The 24,464-nt window shown below is 42.3% G+C and overlaps 1 protein-coding gene across 2 annotated transcripts in view; it reads left to right on the top strand.

Annotated features, from left to right (window-relative positions):
- The window catches only part of FRMPD3 (FERM and PDZ domain containing 3), a 160,276-nt gene that overhangs the window by 130,071 nt on the left and 5,741 nt on the right, over nucleotides 1–24,464 (top strand). For both annotated transcript variants that reach the window (XM_054473142.2, XM_063660145.1), the window contains exons 13-14: nucleotides 2,295–2,439; nucleotides 23,309–24,130. In XM_054473142.2, the coding sequence (XP_054329117.1) occupies nucleotides 2,295–2,439; nucleotides 23,309–24,130 (967 nt within the window). The remainder of the gene's footprint in view (nucleotides 1–2,294; nucleotides 2,440–23,308; nucleotides 24,131–24,464) is intronic.

Below are 24,464 nucleotides of genomic sequence, written 5' to 3' on the forward strand. Positions count from 1 at the left end.
CAGAACCAGAACGCAGCTCACAGAAACAGAAGCCAAGAGAAGAATTTCCAAAGAAGGTGACTGCTGTTAGCAAATGTAATAACTTGAGCTGTGTGATGAATGAATACAATTGTTTCTAGCTGTAAAGAAGTTTCACTTCAGCGAGCGCTGTGGCTCATGCCTGTAAATCCCAGCACTTTGGGAGGCCAAGGAGGATCACTTGTGCCCAGGAGTTCAAGACCAACCTGGGCAACATAGTGAGACCCTGTCTCTATTGAAAAAAATAAAAAAGGCAAAAAAGAAGTTTCACTTCTAGATCAGGTGGCTAACTATGGCCCATGAGCCAAATCTGACTCACTGCCTGTTTCTGTAAATAAAGTTCTGTTAGAACACAGTCATGCCTATTCGTTTAGTTTACAGATGATCTGTGGCTATTTCCACACTATGTACAATGGCAGAGTTGTTGTGACAGAGCCCGTGTGGCCCACAGTGCCTAAAATATTTACTCGCTAGCCCTTTATAGAAAATGTGTGTTGACCCCTGGCCTATATGAACTACAAAATATTCAACTCAGGCTCTGTGTTGGAATCCTGGGAAAAAGAAAACCACTGCAACTTTAGCTAACAGCTGAGCTGGTTTAGAATCAGAATTGAGCCCAAGGTAATGGTGATTCAGCCAAGGAAGGCTAATCTAGTTAGTGATCAAGTTCTGTCAGGTCTTCATAATGTCCCTTCCTTTTCACTGGACCAGCCACCACCCTAGTGGAGGCCCTAGCCACCTCTCTCCTAGACTGTTGCAGTAGCCTCCTCATTGGTCAGAGAAGGGCCTCATTTTCTCTGCCTAATTCTCCTATTTCTTAATGCCTGGTCTGGGTGACCCACAGCCCCATGGCTCCCTCTTTAGCCAGTCTTCAATGATCTTTGTCTGGAAACCACTGCCCTATTCCAAGGAGAATGTTCCCAAGGCTGACTTCAGTCTGACTCAAACTTGGTCAAGCCACAGTTAAAATTACAATACAGATACTAGGAGGTTTTCTTGAAATAGTGCTGATTTTCTTGAATAGCATTGCCTGGTCTCTGAAGCAGTTAACCAGTTAACCCCAGGACTAATCTGACTGATTTAGAGTTAGGAACAGAAGTCAACAATGTATGCTAGTATTTCCCAAGGTGGGTTAACAACAACAACAACCTTGTTACCATGAGATTTTCTATAAAAATAGATCTTTGTGGTCTAATAAATTCAGAAAACTTAGAATATTAAAGCCTTTCTTTTGAGGTTTCCCAGTGCACAACTATATATTAAAGGGTCTTATGAATTCTCATAGTAAAACTATCTGCATAGTGTTATTTAACCCAGTGTCACAAACATATTTGACGAAGGAGCTCTTTTAATAAGCACCAATTAACAACATCTCAAGGACACAGGGAAATAAAGGAAAGGGGATAGAACATGACTCTTTTTTTTTTTTTAGACGAAGTCTCACTCTGTCACCCAGGTTGGAGTGCAATGGCGCCATCTTGGCTCACTGCAACCTCCACCTCCCTGATTCAAGCAGTTCTCCTGCCTCAGCCCCTGGAGTAGCTGGGATTACTGGCGCCTGCCACCACGCTAGGCTAATTTTTATATTTTTAGTAGAGACGGGGTTTCACCATGTTGGCCAGGCTGGTCTCAAACCCCTGACCTCAGATGATCCTCCTGCCTCGGCCTTCCAAAGTGCTGGGATTACAGGCATGAGCCACTGCGCCCGGCCGAGCATGACGCTCTGAGCAGAGCTGCAGGCCGGAAAGACTTTGGCCCAAAAGGCAGAGTTACGACTTGATTCCACAGAGATTCCTCCATGTCCAGGGAGGTGTTCTGGGTGTTACAGGGGCATGTGAAGATGAGCAAGACGTAGCTCTTGCACCCAAGGGACTTAGAATCGAGGGTGTTCTAGGCCGTTCTGAAGTCTAACCTAAATTCCCAGCTTTACCCCCGCTCTCCTGGCTGGCCTGTGTATCTGCTGAGCCCTGGCAAACACAAATACAGCTACACAGCAGTCACATGAGGTTGTATAATTTTAGTCCTTTTCAGCAAAGGTGCTTCATTAAATGTATAATTAAAGGTTGATTTAATTTTGATACCTGGGTAAAAGGTTATTACAAAGAAATTCTCAAATCAGAATAAACTATTTGTCAAGCCATGTGCCTCAATTTTTGGTTCAGAAAGTATGGTTCCTTTAACTATGCAAGTCATCTTTTCCTAGCTACCATGCCTCTGAAAATGCATCTGCCTCCCTCCTTCCCATGTCTTCATGTTTCTTCCCTTCTCTTCTGCAGCCTCTGGTGCTGTTGATGGAGTGGCCTGAAGCCACCAACTTTGCCTGCCTGATCGCGGGGTACTGCCGCCTCTTGCTGGATTCCAGGAAGATGGTCTTCTCCAGGCCTGCCAGCCAGCCACTTCCACCTCCAATGATCAAGGCAGGTAGGGCTCAACCTCTGTTGGTTTTTGCTGTGCCAGAGGCCCTTTGGACCCTGGAGACATGGAGGGAAGAGCTTCTCTGCCTTAGTGCTCACCCCATGCCAATAGTGCCTGATTTGCCAGGAGCCAACACTGTACCACTATATCCTAGCTGGCACAGCCCAGTGGGAAAGACAACTGGCCTTCACATGTACTTGTTCCACAAAGGATACCTGTGACAACATTGTGATTGAGTCAGCCAATGAATGTATTATTAAAATAGCAAACATGATAAATAGAGCCCATTAAATGGTTGCATTGGATCTAAGGCAAACTTAGCAGTGCAGAGATCTAGAGGAAATTTACAGGTGTTCTGGCTCAGTTGAAGTGAAGATGAAAATGAATATAAAGGTCTGATGAAAAGGAGGTGGCTCAAAGAACAGGTACTTCACATATTAGACCTAAGGCTCATGTAGATGCAGTAAGTGCTCCCCAACCCCAGCACCCGGAAATAATGAGTGAAGCTGAGACTGACATCCAGTAGTTTGCTCTCCTCACATGCTGAATACTCTCAACCCACTTGCCCTTGCTGCTTGACTATTTCTTTCTTCAAGGCTGTGGTTTTCTGAGTAGTCATATCACACTTTGGGAGGCCGAGGCAGGCGGATCACTTGAGGTCAGGAGTCTGAGACCAGCCTGGCTAACAAGGTGAAACCCTGTCTCTACTAAAAAAAAAAAAAAATACAAAAAATACAAAAAATAGGCCAGGCATGGTGACTCACGCCAGTAATCCAGTAATCCCAGCACTTTGGGAGGCTGAGGTGGGCGGATCACCTGAGGTCAGGAGTTTGAGACCAGTCTGGCCAACATGGTGAAACCCCATCTCTACTAAAAATACAAAAATTAGCTGGACATGGTGGGGTGGACCTATAGTCCCAGCTGTTTGGGAGGCTGAGGCAGGAGAATCACTTGAATCTAGAAGGCGGAGGTTGTAGTGAGCTGAGATCACGCCACTGCACTCCAGCCTGGGTGACAGAGTGAGACTGTCTCAAAAAAAAAAAAAAAAAGCCAAGTGTGGTGGTGGGTCCCTGTAATCCCAGCTACTCGGGAGGCTGAGACAGGAGAATCGCTTGAACCCGGGAGGCAGAGGTTGCAGTGAGCCGAGATCCCACCATTGTACTTCAGCCTGAGCGACAGAGCAAAACTCCCTCTCAAAAACAAACAAACAAACAGTAGTCAGATCAGATCTCGATCGAGGTGTTTGAGAGCAGACACACACTCCTGATGGATGGCCCAGACCTAGAAGGCTGTGGACACCCCCCCACCCATACACATCTTCTCACCTCTTGTCTCTTCATCATGATCATCATGACATGCCTAAGTTTACATCTCATGACATTGTCCATAGGAACTAAATGGCAACCCACCAAACACAGATTTGGGAAAGGATAGGTGGCCCCAAGGCATATGAAGGAGATTCCACATAGAAAAGCAAAGGAGCTGACTTAGGATAGTAAGAAACCAGGGGGCTGAGTTGCTGCAAGTCTCCAGGTGAACAGCTTTGAAGAGGTGGCCATACTAGCAAACCTACAGATGGCTGAATGATGAAAAAGCCAGCATTAGCATTATCACTGTCACTTCTGGTCTTCCTCTCTCTAATCATGTCCAAGTAAACTATACCTCCTACTGAACAGGCTAGAGAGGGAGAAAATGAAAAGGGAAGATAAAGTGAAGAACCTGGAGCCCAGCCAAAGACCAAATGTGACAGTGAAGATTATTTGGAGGGAATCGACTTTCAGAAGGCACTGGAGGTGGCTCTGTAGTCCCACCCTACCTAATAAACAGTTTTTTGTCATCCCATCAGCACCCTAGCCAATGCTGGCCCCAAGTATTCCCCTTGCTCTGGGGATAGTGGCACCAAGCACAAGAGGGATATGGGCTTCCTGTGTTCCTGCAGCCTCACTGAACACATTCCAACATTCCATGTTGCTTTTCCAAAGGCAAATCTGTTTTCTTGCATTCTTTATGGGCTAGGTGTGGCTTTAGAACACCCCACCCCCCACCACCTTCCTGACTTCTAAGATCCACCTTGGGCCTGCAGAATGATGGGGGCTCAGGTTGCCTCTAGCACAGGGCCTCTGTGTCCATGCAGGAGCCAGATGGACCACTGTGATGTCTCTGTTTTTGCAGTACTTCTCCCTCTTGGGGTAGAAATAATCAGCTCAGGGGCAGAGACCTACAGAAAGTTCTGCTCTTCCTTCCCCATCTCTTCTGGCCAGAAACATGAGAACTTGAACTAGGCATTGTCTCCCTAGGTACATGGTTTAAATCTTGGGCCCCGTTACTTAGCTTTTTGAACTGTTAGGTGCTCTTGGTGGGTGGAGTGGGGCAGAGTGAGCCTCACAGCTCTACCTGAGTTCACTGAGCTGCCACTGCCCCAGCAAAGTTCTAGGACTTGGACTTGGTGTGCACATTTTGTCTCCTGGCCGCTAAGAAGGGAAGGGCACAACTGAGGAGACCTCAGCTCAGGTTATAGTGAAGGGATTATCAGTTCCTGATATTGTAGACTTTTAGGACCAAGGTCCAAAGTTGAGATCAGTTTCCTACACCAGCCCTTACTTTCATCCCAGAACAGAAGCCCCAATGCCAACTGTTGTTCCTTAACAAAGGCCAATAGGGAATAGGCATCCTCCCAACCTTATCTGGGCTTTTCTCCCAGGGTCCAAAGCCACAGCCCGGTTAGGTCCTGGTCTCTCAGGAAAGGGAGGAAGAGGTCTGGCCAGCTCTATTCTTGTCCCACAGCAGCTACTGGTTGTCAGCAAGTCCAACTCAGGGCTCAGCCTATTGGGCCTAAAGGATGAAGTTAAACCAGCAACTGGGAAAGTGAAAACATCACCTTCCTTCAAGTCTCAGAAAAAAAAGGAGAATGGGAACATGGTAGGGAAGGGACTCCCTCTTGGGCTTTATCAGTAGCTTCACCAAAGGTACTACACTTATTCACTGAACAAATCAAGCACTCATCATGTGCCAGGTGCAGAAGAAGCAGCCATGAATAACAGACATAGTCCTTATGATCCTTGCCCTCACATAGCTTACAATCTAGTAGAGGGGAAATACTGACAGATGATTAAAAGGATAAGGCCAATAACGTAAGTACTTTTGCATGTATGTATAAGAGATTCAATAGATACAACAGAGCAGCGCCTGGGTTTGAGGGCCCAGAAAGGCTCTGAGCTTAGAGAAAGGTCCAGAAAAATGCCAGTTCTCTATCTGTAATGAGGTTGTGGGCAATCCAAAGGCAGCTACCATCTTTCTGCAGCCCTGAGCTCTCTGTATCCTGGGGTAATCCAGGAAAAAAAGGCTTTGAGGGCCTCAGTTGGAGGAACTCACTCTACGTTTTCTACCATGGTTAGAAAACAGTTTGGTCTGATGAACTGAATATTTTGGTTAATGGCTACTATATGAGTGGCTTACCAATTTTCATGTAGTTGAAACCCAGCAAAATGTACAGAGTAGTAAAGTAAGACTGAACATAGTAGACTTGTTTTGGGTGATTCAGAAAGAACATGAGATTCTTGCAAGCCCTCTAGGTTGTCATTATGACCAGCGATTATTGGACTATAGAATAGAACAGGGCCAAGTACTAGAATGCTGGCTGAGTCAATGTCATACAGACGGTATGTTTATATATATAAAAATAAGCTGCACATATTTTCAAACATAACTCCAGTTGAATCACCGTCCTGTTCTTTGCAAGCATTCTTTTCTAGTCAGTCTTCTGAGTGACTGAGTACAGAGGGATAGACTAGGGCAGTCCCCTTGGGGAAAGCTGATGAGCAATTTACAACATATTTGCAATCCTGGAGGCATACTGTCCCGAACCATCAGCCAGCCGCACCTGGCATTTTACTGGCACTTCTAATCTTCTGCCAAGAGGAGATTTGGGATTCTTCAGACACATTTTGTCCTCTGATCTGGAAGTCATGGTACCAAGTGGTGGACAGGGCATTACCTGGCCTTGACAGTCTAGTGCTTAGAGATGTTTCCATCTTGCAGGGAGGGAAGCCACCCTTAGAACTCCAGCCTCTGCCTGAGAGGAGTCACCATCTGCTTATTGGGCATGCCGCTGGGAGCCACCTTTGATGGCAGCTTATTGCCAAGCTGGCTATCCTGATTGCTCAGCTGTCTCGTAGGTAGTTAGCACCTGGTACATCCCCAGGACCTGTGGACAATGTCTTGGTGTAGAGAGACATCATGAACTTATAGTTCATACTCCTGGCTGATTGCTCCTCTGGAGCACTTATTCCCTAAGTCTCAGAGGCCTGGATGGAGGGTAATTAAATAATATTTCCCCAACTGACCCAGAGTTCCCTAGATACAGTAAAGCCCAGTAAGTCCTGAACCAATCCCACTCATTGATTCTGTATTTAAAGCGGCAACATGGTCTATGGAAAATTGCAAGAGCTGGAGATCTGAAGTCACAGAGACTTGGGTTCCAGTCCCTGTTTTGCCTTATCTTAGCTATGTGATCATAACTAAATGCCAGAAACTTAGTCTCAGTTTCCTCATATGTAAAATGAGATAATAATATTACCTACCTCATGAGGAATTTGACAGGATTGTGTGAGATAAACCACATAAAGTCCCTTCACAATACAGAGTACCCTTTTTTGCTCTGTTTGTTTGTTTGTTTGTTTGTTGAGACAGAGTCTCACTCCTGTTGCCCAAGCTGGAGTGCAGTGTCATGATCTCGGCTCATTGCAACCTCTGCCTCCTGGGTTCAAGCTATACTCCTGCCTCAGCCTCCTGAGTAGCTGGGATTACAGGTGGCCACCACCATGCCCGGCTAATTTTTTGATATTTTTGGTAGAGACAGGGTTTCACCATGTTGGCCAGGCTGGTCTCAAACTCCTGACCTCAGGTGATCCGCCCACCTCGGCCTCCCAAAGTGCTGGGATTACAGGCATGAGCCACCACACCCAGCCTTTTGCTGTTTTTTTTAAAGACTGAGAGTTCATCATGTGCCCAGAGCTGTGCTTTAAAAATAAATGAACAGCTTTGTTTAGATATAATTTTGAAGCCATAAAATTCACCCATTTGAAGTGCACAATACAATTTTTAAAACATATTTAATATATTCACAGGGTTATACAGCCATTATCACAATCTAATTTTAGAACATTTTTTGCCCCTCCCAAAACAAACTCTGTACCCATTAGCGGTCACTCCCTATTTCCCTCCTAATCACCTCCCAGCCCTAAGCAACCATTGGTCTACTTTCCGTCTATAGCTTTGTCTATGCTGGACATTTTGTGTAAGTGAAATAATAAAACGTATGATCTTTTGTCACTTGCTTTTTTCACCTAGCATGTTTTCATAGGTCATTCATGTTGCAGCATGCACCAGTACTTCATTCCTCTTTATTGATGAATAACATTCTATTGTATGGATATACCATGTTTCTTTATCCATTCATCAGTTGATAGACATTTGTTTTTTTCTCACCTTTTGACTATTATGAATAATGTTGTTATAAACATCCATGTTTATATGGGGACAGTTTTTACGGGGACATATGTTTTCCTTTCTCTCCAGTATATACCTAGGAATGGAATTACTGGTCAAATGGTAACTCCATGTTTAACTTTTAGAGGAACTGCTGAATTGTTTTTTAAAGAGACTGTACCATTTTACACTTCCATCAGCAATATTGGAGGGTTAAATTTTAACCATATCTTCGCCAACACTTTTTACTGTCCATCTTTTTTTTTTTCGGAGACAGAGTCTCACTCCGTCACCCAGAATGGAGTGCATGTGCACAGTCTCAGCTCACTGCGACCTCTGCCTCCTGGGTTCAAGCAATTCTCCTGCCTCAGCCTTCTGAGTAGCTGGGACTACAGGCATGTGCCACCACACCTGGCTAATTTTTTGTGTTTTTAGTAGAGATGGGGTTTTGCCATGTTGGCCAGGCTGGCCTTGAACTCCTGACCTCAAGTGACCCACCCGCCTTGACCTCCCAAAGTGCTGGGATTATAGTCGTGAGCCACCACACCTGGCCATCTTTTTATTTATTAATATGTCTGTCATAGTGTGTGTGAAGTGGTAGCTCATTATGTTTATGGTTTACAGTTTCCTGATGGCTAATGATGTTGAACATCTTTTCATGGGCTTATTGGCCACTTGTATATCTTCTTTGGTGAAATATCTATTCAAATCATTTGTCCATTTTTAAATTGAGCTATTTCACCATAAATGTGAGAGGTTATTTGTGAACTCTCAATTCTACTGCCTTGATCTATATGTCTATCCTTATGCCACCACTTTACAGTCTTGATCACTATGGCTTTGTAGTGAATTTTGAAATCAGAAAGTGTGAGTCATCCTACTTTGTACTTCTTTTTCAAGACTGTTTTGGTTATTCTGGGTCTCTTGTGATTCTATATTAATTCTTGAATTAGCTGTCAATTTTGACAAAGTCAGCTGGGATTTTAATAGAGACTGTGTTGAATCTATAGATCAATTTGGAAAGTACTATCATTATAACAATATTGATTGAGTCTTCCAATCCATGAGCAGAGAATATATTCCAATTATTTAAATCTCCTTTAATTTCTTTCATAAATGTTGTATAGTTTTCAGTGTACAAATTTTGCACGTCTTGTTTTTTTCTTTTTCTTTTTTTTTCTTTTTCTTTTTCTTTTTTTTCTTTTTACTTTAAGTTCTGGGATACGTGTGCAGAATGTGCAGGTTTGCTGCATAGGTATACATGTGCCATGGTGGTTTGCTGCTCCTATTCACCCGTCCTCTAAGTTCCCTCCCCTCGCCCCCCCACCCCCAACAGGCCCAGGTGTGTGTTGTTACCCACCCTGTGTCCATATTTTCTCATTGTTCAACTCCCATTTATGAGTAAGAACATGCAATGTTTGGTTTTCTGTTCCTCTATTAGTTTGCTGAAGATGATGGCTCCCAGCTTCATCCATGTCCCTGCAAAGGACATGATCTTATTCCTTTTTACAGATGCATAGTATCCCATGGTGTATATGTACCACATTTTCATTATCCAGTTTATCACTGATGGGCATTTGGGTTGGTTCCATGACTTTGCTATTGTAAATAGTGCTGCATTAAACATACGTGTGCATGTGTCTTTATAGTAGAATGATTTATATTCCTTTGGGTATATACCCAGTAATGGGATTGCTGAGTCAAATGGTATTTCTGGTTCTAGATCCTTGAGGAATCACCGTACTGTTTTCCACAATGTTTGAACTAATTTACACTCCCACCAACAGTGTAAAAGCATTCCTGTTTCTCCACAGCCTCACTAGCATTTACTGTTTCCTGACTTTTTAATAATCGCCATTCTGACTGGCATGACGTGGTATGTTATTGTGGTTTTGATTTGCATTTCTCTAATGATCAATCATGTTGAGCATTTTTTTGTTTTTCTTTTTCTTTTTTTTTTTTTGAGACAGAGTCTCACTCTGTTGCCCAGGCTGGAGTACAGTGGCGTGATCTCGGCTCACTGCAACCTCCGCCTCCTGAGTTCAAGCAATTCTCCTGCCTCAGCCTCCCAAGTAGCTGCAACTACAGGCGCCTGCCACCATGCCCAGCTAATTTTTGTATTTTTAGTAGAGATGGGGTTTCACCATGTTGACCAGGCTGGTCTCGAACTCCTGACCTCAGGTGATCCGCCTGCCTTGGCCTCCCAAAGTGCTCAGATTACAGGTGTGAGCCACCATGCCCGGCCCTTTTTTTTTGGTTGTTGAGCATTTTTTCATATGTTCATTGGCTGCGTAAATGCCTTCTTTTGAGAAGTGTCTGTTCATATTTTTTGCCCACTTTTTTATGGGATTGTTTGGTTTTTTTTTCTTGTAAATTTGTTCAAGTTCCTTGTAAATTCTGGTTATTAGACCTTTGTCAGGTGGATAGATTGCAAAAATTTTCTCTCATTCTGTAGGTTGCCTGTTCACTCTGATGATAGTTTCTTTTGCTGTGCAGAAGCTCTTTAGTTTAATTAGATCCCATTTGTCAATTGTGGCTTTTGTCGTAATTGCTTTTGGCATTTTTGTCATGAAATCTTTGCCCATGCCTATGTCCTGAATGGTATTGCCTAGGTTTTCTTCTAGAGTTTTTATGATTTGGGGTTTTATATTTAAGTCTTTAATCCATCTTGAGTTAATTTTTGTATAAGGTGTAAGGAAGGGGTCCAGTTTCAGTTTTCTGCATATGGCTAGCCAGTTTTCCCAGCACCACATATTGAATAGGAGATCCTTTCCCCATTGCTTGTTTTTATCAGGTTCAATGAAGATAAGATGGTTGTAGATGTGTGGTGTTATTTCTGAAGTCTCTGTTCTGTTCCACTTGTCTATATGTCTGTTTTGGTACCAGTACCATGCTGTTTTGGTGGTATAGTTTGAGGTCAGGTAGCATGATGCCTCCAGCTTTGTTCTTTTTGCTTAGGATTGTCTTGGTTATACAGGGTCTTCAATGATTCCATATGAAATTTAAACTAGTTTTTTCTAATTCAGTGAAGTACATCAATGGTAGTTTGATGGGAATAGCATCGAATCTATAAATTACTTTGAGCAGTATGGCCGTTTTCACAATATTGATTCTTCCTGTCCATGAGGATGGAATGTTTTTGCATTTGCTTGTATCCTCTCTTATTTCCTTGAGCAGTGGTTTGTAGTTCTCCTTGACAGGGCCCTTCACGTCCCTTGTTAGCTGTATTCCTAGGTATTTTATTCTCTTTGTAGTGATTGTGAATGGGAGTTCATTCATGATTTGGCTCTCTGTTTGTCTATTGTTGGTGTAAAGGAATGCTTGTGATTTTTGCACATTGATTTTGTATCCTGAGACTTTGCTGAAGTTGTTTATCAGTTTAAGGAGTTTTTGGGCTGAGATGATGGGGTTTTCTAAATATACAATCATGTCATCTGCAAACAGAGACAATTTGACTTCCTCTCTTCCTATTTGAATACCCTTTATTTCTTTCTTTTGCCTGATTGCTGTGGCCAGAACTTCCAATACTAATGTTGAATAGGAGTGGTGAGAGAGGGCATCCTTGTCCTGTACTGGTTTTCAAAGGGAATGCTTCCAGCTTTTGCCCATTCAATATGATATTGGCTGTGGGTTTGTCATAAATACTCTTATTATTTTGAGATATGTTCCATCAATACCTAGTTTGTTGAGATTTTTTAACATGAAGGGATGTTGAGTTTTATTAAAGGCCTTTTCTGCATCAATTGAGATAATCATGTGTTTTTTTGTCTTTGGTTCTGTTTATGTGATGGATTACATTTATTGATTTGCGTATGTTGAACCAGCCTTGCATCCCAGGGATGAAGCCAACTTGATTGTGATGGATAAGTTTTTCGATGTGCTGCTGGATTCGGTTTGCCAGTATTTTATTGAGGATTTTTTCATTGAAGTTCATCTGGGATATTGGCCTGAAGTTTTGTTTTTTTTGTTGTATCTCTTCCTGGTTTGAGTATCAGGATGATGCTGGCTTCATAAAATCAGTTAGGGAGGAGTCCCTCCTTTTCAATTTTTTGGAATAGTTTCAGAAGGAATGGTACCAGCTCCTCTTTGTACCTCTGGTGGAATTTGGCTGTGAATCTGTGTGGTCCTGGGCTTTTTTTGGTTGGTAGTCTATTAATTACTGCCTCAATTTCATAACTTGTTGTTGGTCTATTCAGGTATTCAACTTCTTCCTGGTTTAGTCTTGGGAGGGTGTATGTGTCCAGGAATTTATCCATTTCTTCTAGATTTTCTAGTTTATTTGCATAGAGGTGTTTATAGTATTCTCTGATGGCAGTTTGTATTTCTGTGGGGTCAGTAGTGATATCCCCTGTATCATTTTTTATTGTGTCTATTTGATTCTTCTCTGTTTTCTTCTTTATTAGTCTAGCTAGTGGTCTATTTTGTTAATTTTTTCAAAAAACCACCTCCTGGATTCATTGGTTTTTTTTTTTTTTGGAGTGTTTTTTGTGTTTCTATATCCTTCAATTCTGCTCTGATCTTAGTTATTTCTTGTCTTCTGCTAGCCTCTGGATTAGTTTGCTCTTGCCCCTCTAGCTCTTTTAATTGTGATGTTAGGATGTCGATTTTAGATCTTTCTAGCTTTCTGATGATGTAGGCATTTAATGCTATAAATTTCCCTCTTAACATTGCTTTAGCTGTGTCCCAGAGATTCTGGTACATTGTCTCTTTGTTCTCCTTGGTTTCAAAGAACTTCTTGATTTCTGCCTTAATTTCATTATTTACCCAGGAGTCATTCAGGAGCAGGTTATTCAATTTCCATGTAATTGTGCAGTTTTGAGTGAGTTCTAATTTGATTGCACTGTGGTCTGTGAGACTGTTATGATTTCAGTTCTTTTGCATTTGCTGAGGAGTGTTTTACTTCCAATTATGTGGTTGATTTTAGAATAAGTGCCATGTGGCACTGAGAAGAATATATATTCTGTTGATTTGTGGTGGAGAGTTCTGTAGATGTCTATTAGGTCCACTTGATCCAGAGCTGAGTTCAAGTCCTGAATATCCTTGTTAATTTTCTGTCTCTTTGACCTGTCTAATATTGACAATGGGGTGTTAAAGTCTCCCACTATTATTGTGTGGGAGTCTAAGTCTCTTCGTAGGTCTCTAAGAACTTGTTTTATGAATCCGGGTGCTCCTGTTTTGGGTACATATATATTTAGAATAGTTAGCTCTGCTTGTTGAATTGTTCCCTTTACCATTATGTAATGCCCTTCTTTGTCTTTTTTGATCTTTGTTGTGTTAAAGTCTATTTTGTCAGAGACTAGGATTACTACTCCTGCTTTCTTTTTTTTTTTTTTTTTTTTGCTTTCCATTTGCTCGGTAAATTTTCCTCCTTCCCCTTATTCTGCGCCTATGTGTGTCTTTGCACATGAGATAGGTCTACTGAATACAGCACACCCGTGGGTCTTGACTCTTTATCCAATTTGCCAGTCTGTGTCTTTTAATTGGGGCATTTAGCTCATTTGCATTTAAGGTTAGTATTGTTATGTGTGAATTTGATCTTGTCATCATGATGCTATCTGGTTATGTTGGACACTAGGTGATGTCGTTTCTTCATAATGTCATTGGTCTTTATATTTTGGTGTGTTTTTACAGTGGCTGGTACCGGTTTTTCCTTTCCATATTTAGTGCTTCTTTCAAGAGCTCTCATAAGGCAGGCCTGGTGATGACAAAATCCCTCAGCATTTGCTTGTCTGGAAAGTATTTTATTTCTCCTTCACTTGTGAAGCTTAGTTTGTCTGGATATGAAATTCTGCATTGAAAATTCTTTTCTTTAAGAATGTTGAATATTGGTCCTCAATATTTTTTTTTAGACAGGATCTCACTCCATTGCCCAGGCTGGAGTGCAGTGGCACAGTCTTGGCTCACTGCTACCTCTGTCCCCAGGGTTCAAGTGATTCTCCTGCCTCAACCTCCTGAGTAGCTGGGAGTACAGGCACATGCCACCACACCCGGCTAGTTTTTGTATTTTTAGTAGAGAGAGGGTTTCACCATGTTGGCCAGGCTGGTCTTGAACCCCTGGCCTCAAGTGATCCACCCACCTCGGCCTCCCAAAGTGCTGAGATTACAGGCGTGAGCCACAACGCCCAGCCTGGCCCCCAGTCTCTTCTGGCTTTTAGAGTTTCTGCTAAGAGGTCTGCTGTTAGTCTAATTGGCTTCCCTTTGTAGGTGACCTGGCCTTTCTTTCTGGCTGCCCTTAACATTTTTTCCTTCATTTCGACCTTGGAGAATCAGAGAATCTGATGATTATGTGTCTTGTGGTTGATCTTCTTCTTCTTCTTTTTTTTTTTTTTTTTTTGAGACAGTGTTTTGCTCTTGTTGCCCAAGCTGGAGTGCAATGGCGCAATCTCAGCTCACCACAACCTCCGCCTCCCAGGTTCAAGTTATTCTCCTGCCTCAGCCTCCCAAGTAGCTGGGATTACAGGCATGCACCACCACACCTGGCTAATTTTGTATTTTTAGTAGAGATGGGGTTTCTCCATGTTGGTCCAGCTGGTCTCAAACTCCCGACCTTAGGTGATCTGCCTGCCTCAGCCTCCTAAAGTGCTGGGATTACAGGCATGAGCCACTGCACCCAGCCTTGCAGTTGATTTTCTCGTGGAGTATCTTAGTGGTGTTCTCTGTATTTCCTGAATTTGCATGTTGGTCTATCTTGCTATGTTGGGGAAGCTCTCCTGGATAATATCCAAAAGTGTGTTTTTCAACTTACTTCCATTCTCCCTGTCTCCTTGCAGTACTCCAATCAATTGTAGGTTTGGTCTTTTTACAGAGTCCCATATTTCTTGGAGGCTTTGTTCATTCCTTTTCATTCTTTTTTCTCTAGTCTTGTCTGCATGCCTTATTTCAGCAAGGTAGTCTTCAAACTCTAATATCCTTTCTTCCACTTGGTCGATTCAGCTATCGATACTTGTGTATGCTTCATGAAGTTCTTGTGCTGTGTTTTTCAGCTCCCTCAGGTCATTTATGCTCCTGTCTAAACTGATTCTAGTTAGCAGCTCCTCTAACCTTTTATCAAGGTTCTTAGCTTTTTTGCATTGGGTTAGAACATCCTCCTTTAGCTCAGCATAGTTTTTTATTACATATCTTCCGAAGCCTGCTTCTGTCAATTCGTTCTTATCATCCTCCATCCAGTTCTGTGCCCTTGCTGGAAAGACGTGATCATTTGGAGAAGAGCACTCTGGCCTTTTGAGTTTTGAGCTTTTTTTCATTGATTTTTTCTTATTTTCATGAATTTGTGTAGTTTCGATCTTTGAAGCCTCAAAGACCCTTGGATGGGGTTTTGGTGGGAGCTTTTGTTGTTGTTGATGCTGTTGTTATTGATGCTGTTGTTGCTTTCTGTTTGTTTTTCTTTCATTGGTCAGGTCCCTCTTCCGTAGGGCTGCTGCTATTTGCTGGGGGTTCACGTCAGGCCCTATTCATCTGGTTCACTCCTGCGCCTGGAGATGTTGCTCAAGGAGGCGCCTCCCTTGGCTGGGGGGTGGGGGCTCCCTTGCCTTGTGTGGCTCTCAGGTGGGCCACCTCACCACACTATTCCTCCTTCCTCTCCATGGATCATGCCAACCTCCTAGTCAGTTCTGATGAGAGAACCTGGATATGTTGGTTGCCAGTAAAGGATTCACATGCTTATTATGGTTCTTTTCCATGGGAAACTTGATTGCCGCTGTTTCTAGTCAGCCATCTTGACCCCGCCCTGTCCTCCTTTTTAAATTCATAACTAGTTAAAAGACAAAGTCAAATTTTAAAAAGACAAATTATTAAGTAAAATAAGGTTTAAATAATAAAAAATAAGTATATTTATAACTATTTGTTCTTTTTTATGTTATTGTAAATAGAAGGGCTTTCTGATTTTATTTTCAGGTTGTTCATTGCTAGTGTATAAAAATGGAATTGAGGTCGGGCATGGTGGCTCATGCCTGTAATCCCAGGACTTTGGGAGGCCAAGGCAGGCGGATCACTTGAGGTCAGGAGTTCAAGACTAGCCTGGCCAATATGGTGAAACCCTGTCTCTACTAAAAATACAAAAAATTAGCTGGGTGTGGTGGCGTGTGCCTGTAGTCCCAGCTACTCAGGAGGCTGAGGCAGGGGAATCGCTTGAACCCAGGATGGGGAGGTTTCAGTGAGCTGAGATCGTGCCACTGCACTCCAGCCTGGCGACAGAGCAAGACTCCATCTCAAAAAATAAAAATACAAAAAAAATTGATTTTTTGTACATTGAGCTTGTATCCTGCAAGAAATAGTTTTACTTTTTCCTTTCCAATCTGGATGTCTTATATTTCATCTTAATTCCTAATTGCCCCAGCTGAAACTTTCAGTCAGTACAGTGTTGGATAGAAGTGGTGAGAACATCTGGACAGACCCCAGACAAAAAAGAGAAAGAGAGAAAGAGAGAAAGAAAGGAAGGAAGGAAGGAAGAAAAATGGTGAGAACAGACGTTCTGGTCTTCTTCCTGATCTAAGCTTTTATCCTTTCATTCGAATCAAGTATGATGTTAGCTGTGAGTTTTTTATAGGTAACCTTTATCATATTGAGGAAGTTCCCTTTTATTCCTAGTTTATTGAGTGTTTTATTATGAAAGGGTGTTAGATTTATGTTTTTATTTATGTTTTTGTGCATCTATTGAGATGATCATGTAGTTTTTGTCCTCTAGTCTATTTACATGGTGTATTACATTGATTTTTGGATGTTAAAGCAACCTTGCATTACTGCAATAAATCCCACTTGGTCATGGTGTATAATTCTTTTTATATGTTGCTGGATTCAGTTTGTTAGTATTTATACACCGCTGGGTCATGGTGTATAATTCTTTTTAGATGTTGCTGAATTCAGTTTGCTGGTATTTTGTTGAGGGATTTTGTGTCTGTATTCATGAAAGATATTTGTCTGTAGTTTTCTTGTGACATCTTTGTCTGGTTTTGGTATCAAGGTAGTATGGGCCTCATACAATGAGTCAAGAAGTGTTCTCTCCTCTTTTGATTTTTGGAAGGGTTTGTGAAAGGCTGGTATAAGTGCTTCTTTCAGCATTTGGTAGAATCCACTGGTAGAAATCACCTGGGCCTGGACTTTTTTTGGGGGTGAGGGAGGAGTTTTAATTCCTATCCTAATTCAATTTCTTTTCCTGTTATTGTCTATTCAGATTTTCTATCTTCTTGAATCAGTTTTGGCAAATTGTATATTTCTTTCTTTCTTTCTTTCCTTTTTTTTTTTTTTTTTTTTAGATGGTGTTTTGCTCTTGTTGCCCAGGCTGGAGTGCAATGGTGCAATCTTGGCTCACTGAAACCTTTACCTCCCGGATTCAAACTATTCTCCTGCCTCAGCCTCCCAAGTAGCTGGGATTACAAGTATGTGCCACCATGCCCAGCTAATTTTTTGTATTTAGTAGAGATGAGGTTTCACCATGTTGGTTGGGCTGGTCTTGAACTTCTGATCTCAAGTGATCCACCTACCTTGGCCTCCCAAAGTGCTGGGATTACAGGCGTGAGCCACTGCACCCAGCCTAAGTTGTATATTTCTAAGAATTTGTCCATACCATTTAGGTTATCCAGTTGATATATCTTTATTCATATTCCCTTATAATCAATTTCATATCTGTATGGTCAGTAGTGATATTCTTTCTTTCATTCCTGATTTTAGTAATTTGAGTCTTCTCTCTTTTTTGTTTGATCTTTCCAGCTAATCTGTTCAAAGCACCAACTTTTAGTTTCATTGATTTTCTCTATTTTTTTTCTATCCTCTATGTATTTCCTTCCACTTGCTTTGGGTTATTTGCTCTTCTTTTTTTGCCTTTATTTTTGTTTTGTTTTTAATTTTTGTGTGTACATAATAGTTGTATATATTTATGGGGTACATGAGATGTTTTGATACAGGCATGCAATGTGAAATAAGCATATCATGGGGAATGGGGTATTCATCCTCTCAAGCATTTATCTTTTCTTTGTGTTACAAACAATCCAATTATACTCTTTTAGTTATTTTATTTTATTTTTATTTCAATAGTTTTTAGGGAACAGGTGGTGTTTGGTTACATGGATAAGTTGTTCAGAGGTGATTTCTTAGATTTTGGTGTACTCATCACCCGAGCAGTATACCCTGTACCCAGTGTGTAATCTTTTATTCCTCACCCCCTCCCACCCTTCCCCGCAAGTCCCCAAGGTCCATCCTATCATTTTTATGCCTTTGCATCCTCATAGCTTAGCTCCCACTTGTAAGTGAGAACATATGATGTTTGGTTTTCCATTCCTGAGTTACTTCACTTAGAATAATGGTCTCCAACTCCACCCAGGTTGCTGCAAATGCCATTATTTCATTCCTTTTTGTGGCTGAGTAGTATTTCATTGTATATATTTACCACATTTTAGTCTACAGCCATACCTTCCTGAATGTGTCCAATCTCATCAATCACATTTAAAACATTTTTTTAATATTCATTTATTAATGTTTTTAGATGGAATCTCGCTCTGTCACCCAGGCTGGAGTGAAGTGGTGCAATCTCGGCTCCAAAAGTGCTGGGACATGAGCCACTGTGCCCAACTGTACCACATTTTTCTTCATCTACTCGTTGATTGATGGGCATTTGGGCTGGTTCCATATTTTTGCAGTTGTGAATTGTGCCTTTTTTATGTAATGACTTCTTGGATCAAATGGTAGATCTACTTTTAGCTTTTAAAGGAATCTCCATACTGTTTTCCATAGTGGTTGTACTAGTTTACATTCCCACCAGCAGTGTAAAAGTGTTCCTTTTCACCATATCCACACCAACACGTATTTTTTTAAATTTTTAAATTATGGCCATTCTTTTTTTTTTTTTTGACGGAGTCTTGCTCTGTCACCCAGGCTGGAGTGCAGTGGCACAACCTCCGCCTCCCGAGTTCAAGCCATTCTCCTGGCTCAGCCTCCTGAGTAGCTGGGATTACAGGCATGCACCACCATGCCCGGCTAATTTTTGTATTTTAGTAGAGACGGAGTTTCACCATGTTGATCAGGTTGGTCTCGAACTCCTGACCTTGTGATCTGCCCACCTCAGCTTCCCAAAGTGCTGGGATTACAGGCGTGAGCTATCGTGCCCAGCCATTATGGCGAATTCTTGTAGGAGTAAGATGATATTGCATTGTAATTTTGATTTGCATTTCCCTGATAATTAGGGATGTTGCACATTTTTCCATATGCTCGTTGGCCATTTGTATACCTTCTTTTGAGAATTGTCTATTCATGTCCTTAGCCAACTTTTTTGTGGGATTGTTTGATTTTTCTTGCTGATTTGTCTGAGCTCCTTGTAGATTCTGGATATTAGTCCTTTGTTGGATGCATAGTTTGCAAAGATTTTCTCCCACTCTGTGGGTTGTCTGTTTACTCTGTTGACTGTACCTTTTGCTGTGCAAAAGCTCTTTAGTTTAATTAAGTCCCAACTATTTATCTTTATTTTTATTGCTTTTGCTTTTGGGTTCCTGGTCATGAAATCCTTGTGTAAGCCAATGTCTAGAAGGGGTTTTCCAATGTTATCTTCTAGAACTTTTATGGTTTCAGGTCTTAGATTTAAGTCCTTAATCCCTCTTGAGTTAATTTTTGTATAATGTGAGAGATGAGGATCCAGTTTCATTCTCCTACATGGGGCTAGCCAATTGTCCCAACACCATTTGTTGAAAAGGGTGTCCTTTCCCCACTTTATGTTTTTGTTTGCTTTGTCGAAGATCAGTTGGTTGTAAGTATTTGAGTTTATTTTGGGGTTCTCTATTCTGTTCCATTGGCCTATGTACCTATTTTTATACCAGTACCATGCCTCGTAGTATAGTTTGAAATCTGATAATGTGATGCCTCCAGATTTGTTCTTTTGCTTAGGATTGCTTTTGCTATGCGGGCTCTTTTTTGGTTCCATATAAATTTTAGGATTTTTCTTTTCTAGTTCTGTGAAAAATGATGATGGCATTTTGATGGGAATTGCATTGAATTTACAGATCGCTTTTAGCAGTATGGTCATTTTCACAATATTGATTGCACCCACCCATGAGCATAGGCTGTGTTTTCATTTGTTTGTGTCATCTGTGATTTCTTTCAGCAGTGTTTTGTAGTTTTCCTTGTAGAGGTCTTTCACCTCCTTGGCTAGGTATATTCCTAAGTTTTTTTTGTTTGTTTGTTTGTTTTTTTTTGCAGCTATTGTAAGAAGGGTTAAGTTCTTGATTTGATTCTCAGCATGGTCGCTGTTGGTGTATAGAAGTGCTACTGATTTGTGTACATTGATTTTGTATCCTGAAACTTTAATGAATTCATCTATCAGATCTAGGAGCTTTTTGGATGAGTCTTCAGCGTTTTCTAGGTATATGATCATATCATCTGTGAACAGTGACAATTCGACTTCCTCTTTACCGATTTGGATGCCCTTTATTTATTTCTCTTGTCTGATTACTCTGGCTCTTTTAGTTATTTTTAAAAGTACAATTAAGTTATTATTGACGGTAGTCATCCTATTGCGTTATCAAATAGTAGGTCTTATTCATTCTTTCTACTTAGTTTGCTCTTGTTTTTCTGGTTTCTTAAGGTAGAAGTGGAAGTTTATGGTAATTCATATGGAATCTTTCCTCTTTTTTAACGTAGGCACTTTCAGCTACAGATTTCCCCTTTAAGAACTATTTTAGGCCGGGCGCGGTGGCTCATGCCTATAATCCCAGCACTCTGGGAGGCTGAGGCAGGCAGATCACTTGAGGTCAGGAGTTCAAGACCAGCCTGACCAACATGGTGAAACCCCATCTCTACTAAACATACAAAATTAACCAGACATGGTGGCACATGCTTATAATCCCAGCTACTTGGGAGGCTAAGGCAGGAGAATCGCTTGAACCCGGGAGGTGGAGGTTGCAATGAGCTGAGATTGTGCCATTGCACTCCACCCTGGGCAATAAGAGCAAAACTCCATCTCAAAAAATAAATTAATAAAAAATTTAAAAAAAGAATGACTTTAGCTAGATCCCATAAATTTTGGTATGTTGTATTTTCATTTTTATTCATCTCAAAGTATTTTCTAATTTCTCTTGTGATTTTTTTCCTTGACAGCCTGGTTATTTAAGAGTGTTTTGGCTGGGCACGGTTGCTCATGCCTGTAATCCCAGCACTTTGGGAGGCCGAGGCAGGCAGATCACTTGAGGCCAGGATTTTGAGACCAGCCTGGCCAACATGGTGAAACCTCATGTCTACCAAAAATACAAAAATTAGCCGGGCGTGGTGGCAGATGCCTGTAATCCCAGCTACTTGGGAGGCTGACGTGGGAGGATCACTTGAGCCCAGGAGGTGGAGGTTGCAGTGAGCCAAGACTGCACCACTACAATCCAACCTAGGTGACAGAGCGAGACCCTGTATCAAAAAAAAAAAAAAGTGTTTTGTTTGATTTCTACTTGTGAATTTCCCAGACTCCCTTCTGTTACTGATTTCTAATTTAATTATGTTGTGCTCAGAAAATATATTTTGTATGATTTTATTCCTTTTAAATCTAGTAAGGCTTATTTTAGATCCTAACATACGGTTTATTCACAACAGTGTTCCATATGCACTTAAGAATAATGTATATTCTGCTGCTGTTAAGTAGATGGTTCTATAGATTTCGGTTAGGTCTAGTTTGATTTATAGTATTGTTCAGGTCCTCTGTTTCCTTGTTGATATTCTGCTTAGTTGTTTTATCCATTATTGAAAGTGGAGTATTGGCCAGGTGCGGTGGGTCACGCCTGTAATCCCTGCATTTGGGAGGCCAGGGCAAGTGGATCACTTGAGGTCAGGAGTTTGAGACCAGCCTGGCCAACATGTTGAAACCCCGCCTCTACCAAAAACACAAAAAATTAGCCGGGCGTGGTGGCAGGCGCCTGTAATCCCGGCTACTCGGGAGGCTGAGGCAGGAGAATCACTTGAACCCAGGAGGCGGAGGCTGCAGAGAGCCGAGGTCGCACCACTGGACTCTAGCCTGGGCAACGGAGTGAGACTCCGTCTCAAAAAAAAAAAAAAGAAAAGAAAAGAAAAGAAAGAAAGTAGAGTATTGAAGTCTCCTACTACTGTTGTTGAATTGTGTATTTTTCCCTTCAGTTCTGTCAGTTTTTTCTTTCTGTATTTGGGGGTTTTGTTGTTAGGTACCAGTGCTGTACTTTTGTCATAGATGTAATCTCTAGTGAAAGGCAACACTGGCATATTGACTCTGTCAAACTGGAGTTTGAGTGGCATTTCGAAGGGTTGTCTTCCAGCATCTTGACCACCATGATGAGTTATAAGGGTAATGGCTAAAAACATGGGTTTTGAAGTCTTTCAGACCTAGGCGGAAATCCAGTCTACCACTTGGTCTGTGTAACCTTAGGTGAGTCAGTTTCTTTATCTGTAAAATGTGAATAATGATAATAACTACCTCATTGGGTTGTTATGAAGAATAAGTAGGATCATGTATATTAGGACCTTAGCCTAAGTTAGTGCTTGTTTGTCATCTGTCTGTCTGCTGTCTGAGTATATTCTCACAGATAAAATGGGGAAGAGCTCCAAAAACAGTGAGAAAAGGTCTTCACAGATAAAGCATTTGCTATAGATAATTCTCAGATGCACACACCTACCATCATTAAGAGCGGTTGACGAGAGCATTTGCCATATGTATGTGTAGCACGTAGGGCTGGCCCTGCATGAATGCAGAAAAGAATAAAATTTGAAGAATTATAAGAATGCTTCCCCTGCCCTCCTCCCACATATGCACATCCCAGCATATCTCCCATATACTTTACACATTCAGACCCTGGAATTCTAATATACAGCATTATTCTTTTAGGATCCCTCCATCAACAGGCCTCTTTGAAATGCAAACTCTTGGGCATTATATGTAGCCTGTTTAACAGGTTCTGACTAAAGCATTAGTAACTTGTCAGATTTATTTCCTTCTGCTAGAAGAGATTCAAGATAACAGGCACAACAGAGCACTGGTGGTTGGAAAAGCTCTGAAAAGGGGTGGGGACAGGGGCAGGAACAGTTCCAAGTGGGACATACGTTTACAGCTGACTTTCAGATAGAGAGTATCCATGTAAGAGTCCAGCTGTGCCCAGATACCAGGCCCTAAACCAGGGTGTTCACCCCGACCCCTACCATACCCCATGCCTTTTCCCATTTCAGAGGTGATGGGGCTATTAGCAGCTCAAGTTATTAGACTCTATTCCCTCTACTTTCAGGGTCAGCAGTAACATAGCTCATCAACTTCCCTACCCCTAATCTTTGGCAGCCAGGTAATGCTTTGTCTTGGGACCTGCCACTCAGCTGTGCTGCAGAGACATGGGCCAGAAACAACAAGGAAGCTCATTCACAATCCTTGGCACCAGGGCTCATCTGTTGATTCTCTTTCTGGGTTTAGATTACATGCACAGCGCCCACCGCCCTGTCACTGGGGGCCATCTGGGGAAAAAGGAGAGTAGTTATGTGGGCAGCGTGGGCACCAGCCCCAGGAAATCGAGCCGCTGCACGCCCCCGCCTGCCGACTCTGAGCTTGTCAGCTTCTGCTACCTCCATATGCGGGAACAAAGGAAGGAGCAGGAAAGCCGGACAGATGTCAACGAGAACCTAATCTTCTTTGAGGAGACCAGGCCCCGAACCAAGTCTGACCCCACATCCAAAAGCTCTGGCCAAGGTTATGAGGTAGTCCCTGATGACTTTGATGCAGCTAGCCTAGACCACGAGCCTTGTGCCAGCAGGGCCCGGTCCTACACCTTGGACAATTCCCTTGGGGCTGAAGCCCTGAATTTCTACTGTGACTCTTGCAAAGCCAAACTTCAGGAGCAGCTGGGCCCTCGCAAAGGTGGGAAGCCTGGCTCCTCTCGTGACAATATAGTAGATTTGATGTCCCTCCCACCACCTGGGAGTGAGGAGGAGGAGGAGGAGGAAGATGAGACAACTTCTCTGTTGCCAGCCATTGCTGCCCCACCCCCTGGTTTCCGAGACAACAGCTCTGATGAGGATGACCCCAAGCGCCGGGCTGTCCAGAGCCAGGAACAAGGACGCCACCTGCGTGGGCTTCTGTACGATGAGATTCCAGTGACATTGATTGACAGCGTGCAGACCCGGACAGTTCGAGATCATGCCCAGGAGCTAGATGATGCCCTGGTGTCTACTCTGCAGGCTCTGGAAGCCCTGGCTGCATCCGAGGATGGACCACACCCACCACCCCCACAGACTGCAGGTAATGACCGATTCCTTCTCCTTCTTTCCACCCCCTTCTCTTGTCCAAGAAGGGCCAGTAGGTAACATTGTGTCTTCCCAAATAGGTGTCAGAGTCACTGAGGTATGTCAGGGCAGTGGATGTACCAAAGGTTGTTTAGATAGGGTCAGAGGAGCAACGATGTTACAGCAGGGAGCAGCTGCTCAGCTCTAGCTAGAGTTCTGGCTCTCATCATAGCATCTCTTTGGAAATGCCTTACAGATAGATCGCAGGGATTGGGGTCATGACAGCTATGGATGCAGGCCAGGATGGAGGATCAGAGAAAAACTGTGAGAGATGTAGAAGACAGGCGAAG

This window comes from Pongo pygmaeus, chromosome X, assembly GCF_028885625.2.
Source record: "Pongo pygmaeus isolate AG05252 chromosome X, NHGRI_mPonPyg2-v2.0_pri, whole genome shotgun sequence".
NCBI classification, from domain to species: Eukaryota; Metazoa; Chordata; class Mammalia; order Primates; family Hominidae; genus Pongo; species Pongo pygmaeus.